The 21456-nt window shown below is 37.4% G+C and overlaps 1 protein-coding gene across 1 annotated transcript in view; it reads right to left on the reverse strand.

The window, feature by feature from the left end:
• CD96 (CD96 molecule) overlaps positions 1-21456 on the reverse strand; it is a 101541-nt gene that overhangs the window by 73240 nt on the left and 6845 nt on the right. The window contains exons 3-4 of the mRNA XM_012524558.4: positions 12615-12739; positions 2339-2546 (exon numbers count right to left, since the gene is read on the reverse strand). Of these exons, the coding sequence (XP_012380012.2) occupies positions 2339-2546; positions 12615-12739 (333 nt within the window). The remainder of the gene's footprint in view (positions 1-2338; positions 2547-12614; positions 12740-21456) is intronic.

A 21456-nucleotide genomic window follows, 5' to 3' on the forward strand; every position in this document is an offset into this window, starting at 1 on the left:
TGTGTAGTTTGATACCAGAGTACTCCACAGGAATTAAGCTCTAAGCCCTCTGTGGAAACTGGCTTGGTCATGTATATTTTATTATCTTTCTCCTATTCCTTGTCTTATTCTTCGTCAGGTATTTTCTATGATTATCTCCCGAATAAATTAATTTAACTCAAATCCTTGTCTCAGTGTTTTCTTTCAAGAAACTCAAGTTAAAAAAAAAAAAGAATCCCCAAACACTAATGGAAGGAAGGGCATTTTTGTCTTCTATTAGCAGACAAATACCAGGAGAATGAAGAGAATGAAGGAGTTGAAAGGAAAGAGAATTCCTAAAAATGCAAGGGTAATAAAGGCAGATTTTCTCTGTGGCTCGGTACAATCAGGTTTAGAGGTTAGGAGTCAGAGGAGCAAACTTGTGATGGACAGATGACCTGCTGCCAAGGAAACACAGTCAGAGGAGAACAGTAAGGACAATAGAGCATACAGGAAAGGAGCTGTGGTGGCCCGTGGCCCCTGGTCACAGCTGGTTAATGAGGCATTGTGCAGGAAGAGAGAAGCTGGGTTGAGGGCCTGTACAATGGGTCTATGATACATTTGGGTATTTATTTGAAGATTTTCATGTTTAATGTCTTATGCCACATGGAGAATGACTAAGAGGTGTAAATTCGGTTCTGAAAAAGAAATAAATTGTAACACTGTGCCAGGGCCGTTATGATATACACTCTGAAAACACCCATGAATAGGACAAAGTCTGGATGAGACTGCCCAAACACATAACTGGCCTATTTGCTAAAGGTAAAACTCAAGAAGCAGGGAAAATTGAGTTCTATGAATAGGCAGGCAGAGTCTACTATTTTAGAGCATCCACTGAAGGTAGTTCAAAGAAGCAGCAAAGAGAAATGGAGAGAGAGATATCCTGAGCCAGACTGGGTAGTAAGAGTGAGGTGGAAAGGAGTGGTAAGCATTCATGACCAAGATGAAGATATTTAAAAAAAAATCCTGGACACGGTTTAAATGTTAACAAGGAAATCAGATGAAGGTATGGACTGAAAACCCTTGGTCAAGTGGGAACATGGCTTGGCTAACTTAGAATTGATACTCCTTTTCACATCCTGGATGGCTGCCTTCATTTGATTGTCAGTAGCCAGGCCAGGCTGAGCAATTTCATGTTTGTCCTGACTGGTATACCCTAGAAAGTGAACAAATGGTGATACCAATAATGACAAGGAAGGTCTGTTTCCAACTCTTCACAGGCATTGTTTAAGGTTCCATAAAGAACTTGATCATCAGAGGTGATCACTGCCTGGCCCATAGCCTCAGGAGAGTTAGGGGGCAGGGGTGGGAAGGGAGGAAGGAGAGAGGGAGGGAAAGTGAAAGAGCCAGAGCCAGAGTGAGAGCATATGAAAACCCATAAATGAGGGAATTTAAACTCAGTAACTCTTGACTACTGCCACTCTCATCTTTATGAATTACAATGTTTACATTTCCTTCAAAATACCTAAATACAAGACCTCCAGTAACAATTACAAGATTCTAAGTAAAAACATGGATTTTTTGGGTGCTTATTCTGCATTCAGAGAGCCAAGGAAAAATCTAGCAGCCCATGCCCTTAGGTTTTATATAGTTATTTTCTCTTTGTTTACCTCATCTTTAAAATCAGTTAATTGTTCACCCACATCACTGCTTTTCTCTTTACCTTCCTTTTTTCTTTTTTTTCTTTTTAAATACAGTTCTTGGTCACAGTGATCAAAAAATCTCCTAAGCCTGGAGCTCCTATGCTTTATAATTTCCTTGCATCAGTGAGCGAAGTTGAATTTTCACATTTTTCCCCCTACAGAGTCTCCTATTTTGAGCCAGCCTACCGTGGACGTTACAGCTCAGTTCCACAGTCCTGAGAATGCAGTGTAGAGGGGTGGACGTCCCATCCCCACAGGCTCCCACCCCAGCTGGCTTTTCTGAGGTAGGAGAGACTCCTCCACAAGCTGATTACCGTCCCTTTCCCACACTGCCCTTAGTTGCTTGCTCCAGTGAGCAACTAAGACGGTTCAATTAGACTTTTGCAGTTATAACCAGACATCTCTAAACATTATTCTTAGAAACATTAAAGTTGTAAATAAGTCAGTGGTTACCATGAAACAGACCAATCTAAGGCCGTGTGTGATTTTTATTCTACTAACCAAATCATCCTTTTGTAGCCCCGTACCCTTACCCCACCCTCAACAAGAATAACAAGACACAAGGAAAACAAACCTGCAGATGCCCCCTTGCAACCTTCAGCATGACAGGGCACTTCCTCTCTAGAGGAGAGCAAGGTGGAAGAATAGCAGAGAATACAGAAGGCTAAAACCCTTACCAAAAACTTTGACTGTGGTGCTGCTCATCCAGATTTTGCCAGACCTGGCTTTAACGTGGCAAGAGAACTTACGGTCATCATCGTGGATTTGGACTGGAGAAAGATAGAGTCCATAGTCTGTACTTAGCTTGACTCTCTCTTTAAACCAGGTGGAGTTGCTGATGGAGTGATCCTGGGCAATAAGTGTTTCCTGAGTTCCATTATCCTCCTGGTGAGAACAATTATTACAGGTTATTGAGTACTCAACTGTGTAAACTCCGGGCTCGGCATTTCATGAGCATTAATTCATTTATTTCTTATCAAATAAAGATGATAAGGAAAGAATTGAAATGAAGAGATACTTAATATGTGTCTAGAGAAATTATTACATTCGATTTTCAATTTAAAACCACTGGCGTCCTCTCCTAACATGAGTAGAAAGTGGTGATTTTCCCCCTTCATAGCCTTCCACAAACTGCATGGCTGAGGTGGGGTGGGAGTGGAGGGTTGATGGCAGGCCATAATACTCATTTAGGAAGTTCTGAGATCTTAATGCTAAGATGTGCTGAGGAGGCTTTATCAGTTTTCCTTAATAAAACTTTGCCAAAACTGGATGATTATATTAATAGCCCTTTCCTCTTCCCAGCATCCCTCCAGAAAGGTCTCCTTTTAGCTCTCTTTAGAGCCTGGACCAGGAGGAGGTAAAAAGGGCCTAACAGCCAACATTTAAGGAGGCATGCACTTGCTGGGTCTTGCAGGTGCAGGATCAACACCCAAAAGGGAGTTCCTCCTTAAATTTTGTGTCCTATGAATCTCCTGGTCCAAGTCCAGGTTCATCTGAGTTTGTTCTACGTTCAAAGAAGACAAAGAGTAGGCTGTGAGTGTTAACGTTTTTGGAAATTAGAGTTTATTTGTTTCCTCTATTCCACATTCTTTCTGGTCTGTGAAGGAAAGACCCGTTACGTTGTGCTCTCCAGAATTTCATGGTCGCTGGTGTCAGTAAATGTGCTGAAGGGGCCTAGTGAGGAGGGGCTGGTGAGGGACACTGGGGAAATGGAAGGGTTAAGTCCTCATTGTCCTTGGGTAAGACCCAGTATTCTCAATGCCAGCTGGACTGAAAGAAACACTCTGATGCACAGGCTCCTCCTCTCGAGATCCTAATGCAATTGGTGGGGGTGAGGCCCAGGCTGAGCATTTATTTTTAAAGGTTCTCAGGAGACTTAGGGCTGAGAACAACTGCTCTGACTCTAAAGCAGGGGCTTTTAACCATTTTTGTTCCATGGACCCCTTTGCCAGTCCGGTGAAAACCATGGACCCCTTACTAAGTCCCCACTATACTGTGTATTTTTTAATAAATATACCACACCTGCACCAACATGTCCCTACAAGAATGTTTTTTGAATTTCAATTCAAGCTCACAGACGCCTTGTTAAGAACCCCTGTTCTGAAGAATAGATGAATCATGGTGAACATGTGCTGGGGGAAATGGAGGGAACTGAAGCACAGAAGAGCAAAAAGGAAGACCCGAAATGGGGAGATACAAGTCATGAAATGATGAAAACCAAACGCTGTGACTTGGAATCTCTAGTTTTAAAAAACCAGACACATTCAGGATAGAAAAAAAATGGAAACCATGGGAGCTAGAGAATTCAAGTGTGAACTGGGAGCATAAACAGTGAAAAAATGAAGGCAGACTTCTCAAATAGTTTGCAGAGATATTTTAGAATATACTTAGCAGAAACTCTTACGTAAGACACAATTTGTTAGCTAAATATAGCTAGGAGTTATCTCAGCATTACACACAGGAAGTACTGCAATTACATCCTGTAAAGTGGCCTTACCCTGGGAAGGTCTTACTCCTGAAGCGATCAATGTGCACACGCTTATACCCTTGAAAGGAGCACCTGATAGTCTGTGCTGTCTTTCTAAAGAAGAGGGGCAGTGGAAAATTAAAGACAGGAAGCTCCTATTCCCGAAATACCCAAAAGGAGCCCTAACTTCGGTGGTGTTTTGGATTAAATTGTGTCCCCCCCCAAAATATATGTTGAGGTCTTAATTCTTGCTACCTCAGAATGTGAGTTTATTTGGAAACAGTGTTGTTACAGATGGAATTTGGCAAGTTTAAACGGTGTCATACTAGAGGAGGGTGTGCCCTTATCCAATATGACTCATTTCCCTATAAGAAGAGGAAATCTGGACACCGCGGTCAGAGCGTCATGTGACAACTAAGGTAGAGGCCTAGAACAAATTCTTCCATATCGACTTCAGAGGGAGCATGGCCCTGCCAACACCTTGATTTTGGACTTGGAGCCTCCAGACCTGTGAGACAATACATTTCTGTTGTTTTAAGCCGCACATTTTGTGATACTTTGTTACAGCAGCCTCAGAAATTAAGGCATGTAGTGGCAGTAGAAAAAGTGGCATTTCTTTCAGCATCTGGTGATCTGGAGGCCAATAATTAAGGGAGCAGGCTCCCCCTACAATCCTGCAGCACCAGAAGCCGCATTTTCACAACCTCTTGCTTTATGCACAGGCACTGATTGTGAGGATTGTGGAGTTCAAAATGTTACTTGTTCATTTAGTAAACGATGTGACCTTTGGGATATTTCCATTTGTCACTTTCTCATCAGGAGAAGGGTAGTCACAGGGTGAGGTTGGAGACAGGTGAGAAAAGCTACTTTTTTTCTTTATTGTGCGGCAGGGTGGTTTGATTGATGGAGGAACGAGGTATATACAAATATAAATTTTCGGAACGGTTTTGTTTCTGGGAGGTTGAGTGCTGCAGAGGGAAGGGTTTCTTCTTTCGTTGACAAAGAGAATTCAATTGCAAAAGGGAGTCCATAGATCTGCAACACTGGCAAACCTGGGAAATTCTAGGGTCCCCAGTTTAAAGGGTGATGGGGACACAGCAAGAACCTCCACATGAATATCTGCCTTCACCAAGCAAATGGGAGGAGAGGTGGAAAAGCTAATCAGAGGGAGAAATAAAGTTAATATTACACTATGACCTCTACTAAATTTTTGTATTCTTATTATTGATAGTTAAAATTTATTAGTGCTTACTATGTTCAAGACATTGTATAAAATTCTTTTACATCTCTTCTAACTTACTTCTCACAACAATTCAATGGAATAAGCACAATTATTTTCCAGATTTTACCAATGAATAAACTGAGGTTAAATAACTTGCTCAACGGTCACACCAGGTAAGATGGTATTTAACTCACAGCATCAAAAGGCAGGGATGTCTAGAACCAGCCTGAGAGACAACATGTACTAATAAAAAAGAAAATAAAACAAAACAAATGTTTTTCCGGAGCATCTAGAATGAAAAATGTGAAGAAATTGCAGGAAGCCAGAGGTCTTTATATAAGTTGTAGTTTACAGAGGCGTGGGCCATTTGCTGATTGAAAGGGGACTTTCTATGCTGTATTGATTCACCTTTGGCGATGGAGGTCAGAGAGTATACCTCAACTCCTGGCTGATAATACTGATCTTAGGTAACCCAGTCTGTAGGAAATAGACTGGTATAGATTCTTGTATAAGCCTTTGTTCCAGTCCATTTTTCTTTTCTTTTTCTGTTCTTCAATACAAAAAAATAATAATAATAACTTAAAAAATATATATCAGGAAGTAACTAAAAATTCATGGCATTCTCATCTTGGTGGACCCATATGTCTTCATCGGGAATACGCCTTTAATTAGCTAATGTATATGACACCTCTACCCTAGTCCTGGCATTCAATAAATGTTCAAATAATTCAAATTCACTGTTCTTCGACTCTCCCTGGGGTCAACCTACCATTTCATGAATATTTGTTATGTGCCTGGCTAATTGGAGGAACTATGGACAATTAAACTCTTTAGAGATTAGTTTTTATTATTTATTGAGTACAGATACTGTGCTAAGTAGTTTAGTTACAGTACCCTATTTACACCTCACAATACTCTGAGTTCAGTACTATTTTATCCCCTTTTACAGACAAGGAACTAGAACTTAGGTTAGCGAATGTATCCAAGAGCCATGACAAACCATATCAGCATCTGAAGCAAAAGGAAATATGTGATCCCTATATGCACTTATCAAAATATCTAGATATTTTGACCAAATGGATAAAGTTAATAAAAGACCTACAATTTAAAAAGTCTACAGTACGTATTGCTAATCTGTTCCCTTGTCATTGTCAAACAACATAAACACACCCATGGGTGCTGCAATGGCCACAGAGGTCCAGGAACCACAGCTGATTGGGAGGTTCTCAAAACAAATGAACAATGGCCTGAATTTATTTAAAATTTTGATATTTTATTCATCATGGATTTTTCCCTAATTTTTTTTTTTTTAAGGTATGGGAGCCAGGGATTGAACCCAGGACCATGTATGTAGGAAGCCAGTGCTCAACCACTGAGCCACATAAGCTCCCCTGAATTATTGTTTTCATTTGTTTGCTTGTTGTTTGCTTTGTTTTGTTTTGTTTTTAGGAGGTACCAGGGACTGAACCCGGGACCACCCATGTGGGAAGCAAGTGCTCAACTGCTTAAGCCACATCTGTTCCCCCCTAAATGTTTTTATCCCCCCCTTTGTGGCCTTTTGTGTGCTGTCTGCTCTCTGGGTCCATTCATTGTGTGCTCTTCTGTGTCTGTATTTATTTTTTATTTCTCTTTCCCCCTTGCAGCTTGCTTGCTGTCTGCTCTCTGTGTCCATTCATTGTGTGCTCTTCTGTGTCTGTATCTATTTTTTATTTCCCTTTCCCCCTTGCAGCTTGCTTGCTGTCTGCTCTCTGTGTCCATTCGTTATGTGCTCTTCTGCGTCTGTATTTATTTTTTATTTCCCTTTCCCCCTTGCAGCTTGCTGGCTGTTTGCTCTCTGTGTCCATTTGCTGCATGCTCTTCTGTGTTTTTCTTCATCTCCCTTTTTCGTTGCATCACCTTGCTGAGTCAGTTCTCCGTTGCGCTTGCAGGCCGGGCAGTGCTCTGCGGCCTGAGTGGGACAGGCGGCTCTCTGCAGCGTGCCGGCCAGCCTACCTCCATAAGGAGGCCCCGGGATATGAACCCAGGGCCTCCCATGTGGTAGATGGGAGCCCAACTGATTGAGCCACAGCTGCCCCCCCTAAATTTTTATTTAAAAAATATTTTATTAAAATATTTATCTTGACTACTGATTTTTTTTACTCCTCCTTAAATTTTTCATCCAAGGTGAATGCCTTATTTTTTACCTTAATCTTAGTACTTAGGTCATACAGCTAGTTAATCGTAGAAAGCTCAGGCTCTTAATGAGTTTTCCATTTACAGCCATATAGAAGTAGTAGAAGAGACAGTCCTTGCTGTTTCTGTTTACAGTCTGAGGAGAAGATTCATAAGAAAAGCAAAAATAAAATGAGGACTCATAGAAGAGAAATAAATGTTTAATTAAATTGTGTGCAAGTTTTGATAAAATAATTAGCATAACGAGGGCAGGGTGGGTGCTATTGAATCATGGAAAACTCCTATATGTCCCTTAAAGACCTGACAAACCCTGAAATAATTCCTAAGACTTCACTATTTTTGTACTAGAACCAGAATTTTCAATCCAGAAAAGTGACTTTGGTACTATTTGATTTAGTGATGTCATCTCATCTCCTGGCTTACCCAAGCTCCTTGGGGACAGGACCACTTCAGAGCTTGCTGTGTTGATCACAGCACATGGCCACTCATTCGATAAACGCTGTTAACTGTATTGATTACTACTCTATCTCCAAACTGCTTCCAATCTTCGCATTTCCTCTATTCTTTCTCCATCCAGTCAGTGCTGTCAAAGCATGCTGCTTGCAAAGTTTCCCACATCCATTGTTAAGAGCACCAAAGCAATGTTTTTCTAGTTATGACTACTGGCTGTCAATACTTTGTAGGTTAGCTAGCTCTTTGTTTACTACTGTGATGAAAACAGTTAGGGTAGAAGGTTACAATTTTGCTTACTGAAGAGCTAAGTATTCCACAAGCATGGGAAACCGACACTGTTTATAGTAGCATTTTGCACTTTGTTTAAATATAAAATAGGACAAATATTAAAGAAGAGTATACTGGAAAGATACATTTGTAGATAAAATTTAAAGAAATATAAGCATCTAGGATTTATGTGCCATTATCAGTAATATTGAACTGTTTTAATCTGCACTATTCCTCTTAGTGATTTGAAAAGAGAAGGCTTAACTTTTTTTTTTTAATCCACTGACTTTGGAAGAAACAGTTCCTCAACAGCTCCCCCACTCCCACCACCGAATTGTATTCACGGGCCACAGGGTGTGTTGTATTGAATTGCGTACCCCAGTTTTTACATGTGCTTGGTGTTGGTCCACATTCTGGTGGGTGTGGACCCATTTGAAATATCTCCTGAAGATGTTACTTCAGTTAATGTGTACCCCACTGAATCAGGTTGGGCTTTAATTAAGGTTACTGAGTCCTTTATAAAGTCTGACACAGAGAGGAAGCCCTAGGAAGCCGGAAGTCAATGGAGGCCAGAGGAGAAAGGAGAAGTCATTACTATGTACATTGCCATGTGACAGAAAAGCCAAGGACATAGGATCACTGGCAGCTAATCCAGAATACCAGTCTTCAGGGAGAAAGTATTACCTTGCTGACATCTTGATTTTGGTCTTCACCTAGCCTCAAAACTGTGAGCCAGTAAATTCCCCTTGTTTAAGCCAATCCACCGTATGGTAGTTGTTTTAGTAACTTGGAAACTAATAAACAGGGTATTGGTGTATTATACTCCTGTGGTTTGCAGTCCAATGGTTCTTTAATTACCCAGCTCAAACATAACCTTTTCTAAGAAGCTTTTCTAGGTCCATCTATTCAGAATCAAGCTATTTTCCTTATATGTTGCCAATTTTTACATTTTTGTTAAAGGTGTATTTCATGGTAGGAAGTATCTCCGATATACATTTGTATCCCTGCAGAACATATTCACATATGTTTATTGGAATTGAAAATTCCAATGGAATTTGGAAATCAGGATGATAGTTTGGAATGAAAACAGAATAATATTGTGTATTTAGAGGCTCCCGGAATAAAGTCTACAGAATTTCCCTGATGACTATATGCTTGTGTCCCAAGATATAAAATGGGGAAAAATGCATCCCATCTAAACATGCATATTCTATGATTTCTTTTTTTTTTTTTATTGATTTTGTAAAAATATAACATTAAAAAAAATATGAGGTCCCATTTGACCCCACCACCCCCACCGCACCCCTCACCCCCCCCAGCAACACTCACTCCCATCATCATGACATATCCATTGCATTTGGTAAGTACATCTCTGGGTATCTCTGCATCACCCAACCAATTTATATAAATTCTCAGTTTACACTGCAGTGTTAACACTATATATTTACTTAGTTATTTCTTAGGCTAGTTTGTTATTAGACCCATTGTTTATTTGCATCTGATGCCTATCTACTTCAGTGTAGTCATAATTTTGGAATGTAACTTCCCAAAACACAAAGGATCAGGTACACATAGTAAATAATCATTTTGTTCATAGAACAGAAAATAAATAACCTTTCCCATGAGTACCATAATATAATAGAATCAGAATTTATAGAATTCCATATAACCTGAAGACATGGTTTCTGTTTTCCAGTGACCTAGATAATTTTAGTTTATAAAATTGTTTCCAGGGTTTAAAGAAACACTTGGCAGGCAGGCCTTTGCAGTTTCTCAGGGTTACTGAGATCAGCTTAGCAGGTTTCTGCCCTCCTGAGCTCACCTGCAGCATCTCCACTTTTTAGTCTTTTGCTGAAAGTCATATCATAGTGTGTTGGTAGGAACAATTGGCTTACTGTTACCAATGTGACTCTATTGTTCACTGAATAAGAAATTAAAGATAGTCATCGCACAAAGAGCTGCAGTTTATTTCCTAATAGAAAGCAATTAGATGGTTTCATATGAGACTGCCCGATTTCTACAGCCATCAACAGTGTGGGACATGATGTAAATCAGAGGAGCAAATAGATTTTGACTTTTAAAAATGGAATGCACAGTAGGAATTTAATCACCACATTAACCAACACAGTAAACCCTTTGTAGAGGTTTCTTTCAAAAGGTTTCCTCAAATTGTCTGTATTATGGTGGATTCTTTAAAGTGACAGCATGGTTTGAGGTTTTAGTAGTTTCGTATTCATCTTCTCTCTGTGTGACCTTACATGTACTCTCGTTGGCTCTCATTTATCCTAAAAGTCTCAGCAGCATCCACAGATAAAGGCTATACAGGATTCCTAATTTCTTTGAAGAAATGTTCTAGAGGAAGGAAGCCCCACCAGCTCTCTAGTCATTGGTACTAAACAAGATGCCACTCATCAACCAATCAGTCAGCACAAACTTAATGAACATCAATTTAATAGGAAGACATATTTTCTGTGGGGGAAAGGGGATGGAGGGAAACAAATCCATTCAATTATTTATTAAGTACTTGTTGTTCTAGGCACTCTGCTAGATGCCAGGGATTTTTGAAGTGAGTGATGCAACTTCTTGCCCTGGCGAAACTCCAAGTCATATGAAAGACACAGGCTCACTGAGGCTTTGCATTTGCTTGGAAAACATATTACACAACCTTGAGATAAGTTAAGAACATTACAGATCAACTTGCTGGCTACTAAAATCTCTACAGTAAAGCTTTATTACATTGATTCCATCGATAGTGGATTTGTGTTAATTAGGATAGCAACTTTTTGCTCTATCAATGAAAAATATTAATAATGGATAAGCAAATTATAAACAGTGCATTTCCATTACTATACTGTTTAATATAGCACATTTCTACCTTCCTGAGCTCATCTCCACTTTTTAACTCTTTTCTGAAAGCCTCATTGTAACACGTTTGTTAAGAACAAGTGACTCATACTAATAATGAACATATTGACCAGAAAGCCTTAATCATCTTGGAAATCAAAAGCCATAAAGGCAGAAATGTGCTTCGTGACAGATGATAAAGAGACGTTACAGATTTTAGAATAGTTTGAGGAAGTTATTGTAGAATCTTTGTTCTGTTCATCCTACTAACTATCCAAAACATACCTAGACAGTGAAAAATTAGTAGTACGTTGTGTTTTGGGGCCTATTTGCAAGTCAGTTATTTTGGATTTGGCACATCCCCAGAGAAAGATTTTTATACATAAGATCTAGTTTCTAAGATGGTTCACAAAGATTTAGGTAAGGTAATATGAGTGATTAATCATATGAATACAATATCTTTCAAACTGTATCAGTTGCTACATTCACGGAGCTCCATGAGTTCTATAAGAATTTTTGAATCTTCTGTTTTTGTTTTGATGGCAATCTAAAATATTAATATGATGGTATTGTGGATCATGGAAGTGAACACACTAAGTGATTCTCTTACTTGTGTTTATACTTGACTTAATTGTATTACCCTCATGTTATCACCTGATTTAATAGTATTAGAAGTTTATTAAGTTGGTTAATATCTGACTGCCATTTGATTGGCTTGCCTCAAGATTAAAATGACACAATTGTCTCATATCCATTATTATACTCACATTGTTGTTGCTTACCAGTTATGGGAAAAACTATGATAATTTCCACTTGAAAGCTACATCAAAACACAAGAATTTTAGTTTTTAAAATTAAACTTAGACTTTGAAATAAAATGACACAATATGGCAGAATAATGTTGCAGCTTAATGACAAAATGACAAAAGCAAAGGAAGACAATAACAAAGATACGCGAATGAATTCAGAAAATATGGCAACTCTGGGTTTATTGTCCCCTATGGCAAAAATGGGCCAGTTCTGAGCAGTGTCTTGTTTCTCTCATGTACATTTTCTACCTATCTTTTATAAGCATTTGAATTAGTGTTTCCTGATTTAAAGCAATATTTTATATTTCCAAGGATAGCAGCAGTTAGAATTGTGGGAAAAGGAGGTCTGTTACTATATATGTTTTTTTGTAAAACAAGTATTTATGAGTGAGGTCTTCTGCTGGACGTTGCTTCCTCTGTAGTGCATCATCATACTCCATTCTCTCTGGAATCATCTTTGGTATATGGTTTGAAATAGAAACTAGCCTTTTAGAGCTGATTTCTAAGTTAATTGATTGCATTCATAGACCCAAGGTTTTCTATGCTAGAAGGGAATCTTAGTGCCCTCTCCTCCTTCTGCTGACCCTCTTCAAACCATCCACCGAATGCCTGCCTCCCATCCAGTGTGCCTCCCTGCCTATTATTTCTTGTTATTCACTTTTTACTTCATTAATATTTAAAGATCATTGTAGTTATTCACTGAAAAGGGCAACACTTACCACCAACCATGCAAAGGTGAACTCTGATGAAATTTCTGAGGAGATGTTTTGAAAGCATGGTATTTCCAGACTACGATTTATCTCTATTTCTATTGTGTGGTTGGTTCTCCACTCATCCTGTATAACTGCAACAAAATATAAGATAGAAAAGGCATGGAACTTTGATTGGTTTATAAAGTGCTTTTCATCTGCAAAATGAGAATAGTTTTAGTGTATAGGATCAGTTATCCTAGGGCACTTCCATGAAGTAAAGAGGCAAAACCCGTTGAAATTCATCATTTTATAGATGGCAAAACTGAGCCACTGAGAAGCATAGAGACTTGCTAACGATGGAAAATTTTTAAGGAAACCACCCTACAAGAGCTCAACTCATAATTTGCTCTGCTATAATGCCAAATCAGTGCTTTTATTCTTCTAGTCATATTTCCTTAATCAGATAGAGTACAAAATTTTATAATCAAGCCTGTATTTCTCTTTTTAGAGCTCAGAAACATCCTCCAAAGAAGGAATGATGCTAAAAAATTTATTTGCATACTCAGAGGAAGTATTGTTAATGAATTATTTTCATTTTTAAGGTGATATGAGATAAATTTTTTATGGTCTCTCTTTTGGGAAAGTTAAATACACGCATATTTCTAACTAAACTATAATAGAGTAAAGGCTAATTTATAAAGAAAAGCATCATCATACTATTATCCTATAGATCTTATTTTCTTTTTTCTATAATATCTATATGTATACAAATCCTTCATGTAAATATGTCTTTCTCATACTTCACAATTTCATCGATAAAGTTTATCTATTGTTTTAATTTAAAATGTTTTTGCATGATTCTTCAACAACTGTGATTGACATTTTTAGTCTTTGTCATCCCATCATATAGACCTATCATCATTTATTTAGTCATTTTCAGAACTGAATCATTATGATCTTTCAGCTATATGCTATATGGCAATGATTAGCCTTATACCAGTAGTTTTTTCCTAATCACTCAGCTACTTGATAAATTTCCAGAAGTAGAATTAGTGGATTAAGGATTAACATTCTTATTGTTACCAAGAGTATACCTTTTTAAATAAATGGGTAGACTATCTCTCAGTTTAGGAATATGATGTCTAGCCTTGAGATTTTATTTTGTTTCAAGCTGTCCTCTTTTCTGATAATGCCTCCCTCCTCCTTTCCTTAATTGACATCAGAGCTTACCATTAGGGTACCTCTTCCCTGAAGCATTCTCAAATAGTAGTTGTTTATTTCCTTGCCCCTTATTTCCTCAAATTCAGGAGGTAGGATTGGTGGCTTACTTGCTCAACTCCAAACTATGCCAAACTATTCCAACCCCATATTTAAAAAAAAGAAACCTGTCATTTATGGTTAAAAACATAGTTATAGTAGTATACTTCTATTTTTTTTTTTAAAGATTTATTTTTATTTATTTAATTCCCCTCCCCTCCCCCAGTTGTCTGTTTTCTGTGTCTTTTTGCTGCGTCTTGTTTGTCTGCTTCTGTTGTTGTCAGCAGCATGGGAAGTGTGGGCGGCGCCATTCCTGGGCAGGCCGCACTTTCTTTCGCGCTGGGCAGCTCTCCTTACGGGTGCACTCCTTGCGCATGGGGCTCCCCTACGCGGGGGACACCCTGTGTGGCAGGGCACTCCTTGCGCGCATCAGTGCTGCGCATGGCCAGCTCCACACGGGTCAAGGAGGCCCGGGGTTTGAACCGCGGACCTCCCATGTGGTAGACGGACGCCCTAACCGCTGGGCCAAAGTCCGTTTCCCTAGTATACTTCTAAATGAAGTTATTTGCATACTACATCATGGTTTTTTGCCATATTTGCATACTACTAATACCACTATTTAAACTTATTCTTGAAATTATTTCCATTGTTTTATATAATTAAATTTATTTCAAACAGAAACTGATCTATGCACTAATATCTGTGAACTGTGAAATGCACTTGGTATGCTAATTATATTCTAAGGCACATTACCCAAATTCCTAACTATGAAATTTTTGTAAAGTTTGTCCAGATTCTGGGACGTTGGCAGTAAAAGTGGCATAGCTTTTTGAATATCCCTGAAATTCCCCATAAAACAGAGTAACTAAGGGAACAAACTAAAAGCACAAAGATGATATCTACAAGAAAACTAAATAACAATATATCCTCAAAAAGAGGTGGGAGAAAAATGCTAGCCCACTGTGGTATCTACAGCTATGCAGGAAAATCAGCTGCGCTTCTGATGGCTCTCAGCTCTAGAGAATGCCAAAGGCAACAGGTAATCTCTGGAAATCGAGGTAGGTTTAGCTGAGACTAACAGCAGAAATGGGGAGGGGGTTTTGCAGCCATCAAATCACCAGTGCATTCAAGAGAAAAAGAAAAGATTTGTCAGTGCTGAAGCAGACAAAACTTTTCAGGTCATATCTCATACTACAGGAAATTCCTGGGAATAGAATCCAAATTGAAGGCAGGGCAGGTCCAAAATAAGAAAGTAAAGAGACAATTCAGATAAAAGTGAAGGATAGGAGCAAAAGAAGTAGTTCTCAGAAAATATAAAGGCATATTATTTATCACGAAAATAACAGAAGAGGAAATCCTGGAGACACTGAAGAAATGCTAGTAAATTTACCCTGACCCAATCATCCATGATAAAAATAAAGAAAAATGCATTTAACTTACACATGGGCAGTAGAAAAATAGAAAAGGAATGATGTAGAATTATATCTAAAGAAATAAGAAAAAGGAGAATAGAGAGCAAAATACTATCCCTATGATGACACCAAACCTGAAAAAAAAAAAAGGCTAAAACAATCAATGAAAACTGTAGCCTAATATTTCAAAATGAGCAAAAAGAAATAATATAAGTTGGAAAAAATTTAAAAAACTGATAAATAAGGTAATCAGAAAAAGGAAAACTTGCAAAACATAGGTGACAGAACTCAGGCAAGGATTGGAAATAATAATAAAAACAATTACTTCAGAAATGAAGTCCAAACTAAAGCAAAAAGAAGAGCATATAAATACAAAAGTCAATGCATTAAAAGAAATAAAAGATAGAATAAAGGGAAGTTTTAAAATAAAAGAGGCTCGGGATTGAAACAGAAAGCTCCCGAGTCTGACTGGCCATCAATAAACCATTTTTCCTTCTCAAAATCATTCCTGAGTCCTGGCCTCTCTATACACAAATAAATTGAACCTCTCTCAAATTCTACAACATTTTTGGCGACTCTGGTGGGACTGCAAACGAAGAACAGAGACGGTAGCATTTTGCTGCCCTTTCCAAATCCCCGAGGAAGCCGGGAGGACTCGGGTGAATCCCAAATCTGGGTGCCCCTGCATTAAATTTAATCCAGAAAAGATGTGGGCTCCACCAGAATCTTCCCGATAAAAATTGAGGGTAATGGAAGGTCTGAAGAGAAGGATCCTGGGAACGAAAAAGAACTCTGAACATGGAAGAAGCCTCTGGTTCTGCTCCTAAAGTAGATGGAAACTACATTGCAGTTTCAAGCTCCTGCAGCAGCCAATGATGGCTCAGTACAGCCAAGTGTACAATGGACATCGCCTCCAGGCTGGCACTGTTCCATAGTGCCAGAGAGCACTATGCACCAGGCTAGTAGAATACTGGAAAATCTCTGTAGGATCAATGATGCTGCCACTTGCTCACTGTGTGAAGAACATGCTAAGTGGAGCCATGATACCAGGATCCTGTAAGTAAAATTTAAACACAATTGGCATTATGGCCTGCTCTCATGGAGAGATAACATGTAAAGTATTACAAATCTGAAACTTAAAACTAATAATTGCAACTCTGAATCCTTATGCATTAAGTAATACATTAGTTAATATTAAGTGCTGTACTTTTATCCTGTACTAAATATATGCCTAATAATTATAATGTTATCTTTTCTATTTTAGATCAAGTGCAGAAGTATATTAAACATGTTAAATTCCTAGTAAGTTCATTTTCTAAACAGTTAATAAACATGTCTATAGAATAAGGTGGCAGTCTCAGCCAGGCTCAGTCAACTTACTATATTCTGCTGTACTCTACTGTGTAGCAAAAGTGAGGCTTGCTTGCTGATGGTGAGTCACCTATTGAACAAGTCAAAATTGCTAGAAATTGTACAATTAAAACCAAGGTGTAAAAAACCTTTATTCTGTAGTTCTGATCACTCCCACAGCTGAAAACTAAGAAAATTTCCAACTTAGTGTTCTAATCCTGAATAAAGCCAGTTTCCCAAGGAGTGCCAGTTCACCAGGAGCATCTGATGGAGTAAATGAGTGCCAATCATTGAACAGCTTGGACTGTGCCTTCAGACAAAGCTAAGTGTCTGTTGCAATTTCTCTCTAAAGATAAATAACTTAAAAAAGAATATATATGCTGTTCCTACCAGCTTTCAAGAAGGAGTGCCATCTTTATAGGCACCTAACCTGTTATCTACCTCTGTAATCCAATGTCCTCTTTTAAAAATGGGTATTCCAAATTTTTAATTAAGTTTGTTTCTTTCAGAGTGAGCATATTATTAACCATATGAAAACTTCATCCAACTTCATACAGAATGCCAGATCCATCTTCCTCTTGTTCAAATAAGAAGTTTACACCTTGTTAGGCAATGACTACAGCCCATGGCCAGCATGAAGCAGTTACAGAAAAGAGATCATCTCCCTTCAGCATCCCTTTTAGATTAAAGGTGTAAACTCTTTAAGGGTAAAACAAAATTAATAGATGGATCTGGAACCTGACTGGAAATCCATGTGAGCACCGGTGGCCCCAGGATGACTGCAGGGGGCCCCCACCCCACGATTCTGCTGTCCAGAATAAAAACTTCTAAACTTCTAAAAACAGTCCTAGCTGCTACACTAAAGATTGATAAATAATCAAAACAACAAATAGCCATCCACCTCATAGCTCCAACAATAATTATGCGAAAGCTTAGCAAATTAAATTTTGGCAAAGGGGGGAAATGATGTGGGCTATGGGTGGGAAGCTCTTTGTCTCTTCAGAGATAACCTAAACTACCTGTGACTTGTGGGTGTGGAATGATAAAAGGCTGCAGTCCTGCCCTTGGTGACCATGGCAAGGACTCCAGTCCCAGGAAACAGTTTAACAATGCAAAGCCTATAAACTTTAAGTATTCAGGGGAAATGCAAACAAAATATGCTAAAAGCTTATCTAGAATGTCTGAAGTCCAAGCTAAAAGCTTACTTAAGATGTGGAAGATATATATGCTAATTCAAGCCTATTGCGAACTGAAACAAAAGGACCATTTGGTCTTTCCTCTCTGTATAAAAGGGACTCGAAAATCTTGTTCCAGGCTCGGGATTGAAACAGAAAGCTCCCGAGTCCAGCCGGCCATCAATAAACTGTTTTTCCTTCTCAAAATAAAAAAATAAAAAATAAAAAAAGAAATAAAAGAAATGATCAAAGAAGATTCAAAGAAAATAAGGGAAGAGATAAAAATACATAAGAGGAGGCACTGAAAGAGAAAATCAAAGCAATGAAACAGAATAGCTACTAAAACTTTATTTCAGAAAATTTTCTTAAAATGAAAAAAGACTTGAAAACACATTGAAAGATTATACTGCAAATGTGGGAAAACAGACCCAAAAGAGATGACATTAGGCAAATTCTTACACAGTTTTGAACAAAGTAGTTATACAGAAGGAAAATCAGATTGTCTTTAACTTTTTGACAACAACTATTTATGCTGGACAATAATGGAGTAACATATTTAATATACTCAAGGGGAGGAATGTAGGTCAAAGATTTCACAGCCAACACAATTAACCTTCCAATATAAAAACTACAGTAAAACTGATAGAGGCATTCAAGAACTCAGGAAATATTGCTCCCATGAGCACTTCCTGAGGATTCTGCCATAGAATGTACTTTAGGCAAAGAAAACGACTAGAAAAGAACTTATAAAATAGCCAGTTGCAAGTCTTAAATATATAGCATTAAGAATAAATTATTATTATAAGGATGAGAGTAGACTACATAATGACTACATGTTTTAAAATAAAGATATAACATTATTAAAGGTGAGGGTCAGAGAGGATTGAGGGACTTCTGGCTATGGGGTTTGAAGAGACCAGTGCAAAAAAGAAATCAAGTATGAAACTGTTCAAAACAAACATTTTAGGGCTCTAAAAATTGACCAAATGCAGGCATCAAATTGAGAAGTGCTTCTTGAAAAACCACTAGAACTTCAGGAAGAATGGCAGGAATTCTTAGCCTTCTTGCCTAGGGCACCCCCTATCACCTTTCCCAGCTTTGTTTGTGAGAAATGTAGTTTACCAGCACAGAGCTGGCTGCAAAAATGAGCAGCTTTTATGCTGGGGATAAAACCCTTCTCTTTGTCAGCTACAAAGTGCAAATTTGGTAGGAAGCAAGTAGGGAAAACCTGAAACTGTGTTAGCTTGACCAGAGAATAACTGAGATAAGATTTCCATACCTCCACGGCTTATTGGGAAAGTACATAATGAGTGCAGGTGACCCAAGATAGTTTAGCAAAAAATTAAAACCAAAGGAGACTGGAGAAATGGCTGAAACTTTTGAATGAGTTTCTCAACCCACACATATATCTTTGTGGAGCGGGTAGGAGCCTAACTGGCTTGAGGCATTTGAGCACAGCCTTTGCTAAAATCAAAGGGACCAATTTGCTAATACAGTTGTATACTCTTCGGAAGACAAATAAAAAATAAGAGCCGGAAAAAAAAAAACAAAAACTGAGCAGAAACATCAATGACTGCACACTGTAAAGGAGATTTTGCAATTTAAGTACTAGAAAGTTACTAAAATTAAAAAGCAAAAACATTCAGAAAAATAAAACAGAATCTAGAATTGCCATATTATATTATTCGAAATGTCCAGTTTTCAACAAAATTACAAGACATAAAAATAAAAGGAAAATGTAACCCATACTCAGAAACAACAGTTAATTGAAACTGATTCCAAGTAGAACCAGATGTTGGATTTAACAGAAAAAACTTCAAAGAAGCATATACAATTATGTTTTGAGAATTCAAGTAGAATATGATGACAATAACTCAACAAATAAGGAGACCTAACAGAGAAATAGAAAACTATAGAATGAACCAAATAATCGTTTTAGAGTTGAGAATTCTATAATGAAAATAAAAATTTCTCTAGAAGTGCTTAATAGCACATTTGAAATGGCAGAAATAAAGAGTACATGTATTTGAATATGATCAGTATAAATCATCCAATCTGAAGAATATGGAGGAAAAAGGATTGAAAGAAAATGAACAGATCTATACAGTCATATAGGATATCAAGCATATCAATATATATGAAACAGGACTCGCAGAGGAAGAGGAGAGAAATTGTGGACAGAAAAAATATTTGAAGAGATGGTTATCAGAGACTACAAATTTGGTTTTTAAAAAAGCTTTCTCCCAAGTTATTCTAACACATCCAAGAATCTCAATAAAACTCAAAGGAACCTCCAATCTAGACACATCATAGTCAAACTGCTAAAAGACAAGGACAAAGAGAATATTTTGAAAGCAGCAGTTGAAATTAGAGAGAAAAGAATACATTACAATTAATGGCTCACTTCTCATCAGAAACAATGGTGGTCAGAAGACATATTCAAAATTCTGAAGGAAAAAACTGTTGTCCACCAAGAGTTCTATATCCAGCAAAATTATTCTTCAAAATAAAATGCACAAAACTGAGAATATATTGCTAGAAGAATTTAAATTTAATACTAAAATAAGTCTTTCAGTCTCTCCAATCCATAGATGGAATGAAGAGCACAGAAGATGGTAAATACATGGACAAATATAAAATATTAAATATTATATATTTTTTCTCTGTTCTCATAATTTCTTTAAATTTGGAATTTAAAAAATGGAATTCCTTAAGGCATTAATTATAACACTGTACCATTTAGCTAATATTACATATATATGTATTTAAAATTAATAACACAAAGGAGTTCAAGGAACTATATTGGAGCCTGTTGCTAAATACAAGAGGAAAAATAGACAATAGAAATACACACACAAATGACCCTAAATTGGAGTTATCCAACAAGGACTTTATAGTAGTTCATTTAATATGGTCAAGAAAATAGAGAAAGAGAGATGGAGACAGTAGGTGAAAACGTGGACAAAGAATTAAAATCTATCAAAAATAATTAAAAATACTACATCAGAAATTAAGAATTAATCTGATGGAGTTAAAATTATACTGGGCACCACAAAAAGCAAGATTGTGAATTGGAAGACAAGTCAGTAGAAAATATCCAAACTGAGCCACAGAAAGGAAAAAACACATAGAAAATGTGGAAGAATTTTAGAGATATATAAAAATATAAATTTTGATACATTTTTATATCACAAACCTAACATCACAAATTTAAATGTTAATAAAAGAAACCACGCACATCTTAGAAAACATGAATGAATTCTACATAATCTTGGACTTTTCATAATTATGACTCAAAATCAGGACTAATAAGGGAAAAGAATATGTCACAAGAGGTTAATATTTTATACATGGAATATCTAGACCATCATTAAGGAAAATATCTATAATGAATTAAAATTCATCAAATATATTTAAATTCAAATGAGTGCATGATATTTAACACAAGATGCTCATTGCTTACCTTCTAAAGATTCTAGGAAACTAGCACCTTTTTAAAATTGGAAATAAAGGGAAAGAATCAAGTATGAATTCAGTATTTTCTGTATAAATCATAAACCTGATAAATATTTGTTTGATGAGGGTAAGTTTCTCTCTTTCAGAATATTCCACCTAATAAGTTTATGAATGATAGAATAAGAATATCACAATTTTGCAATCCATAATGAATAGAAT

This window comes from Dasypus novemcinctus, chromosome 4 (genome assembly GCF_030445035.2).
Source record: "Dasypus novemcinctus isolate mDasNov1 chromosome 4, mDasNov1.1.hap2, whole genome shotgun sequence".
Lineage (NCBI taxonomy): Eukaryota > Metazoa > Chordata > Mammalia > Cingulata > Dasypodidae > Dasypus > Dasypus novemcinctus.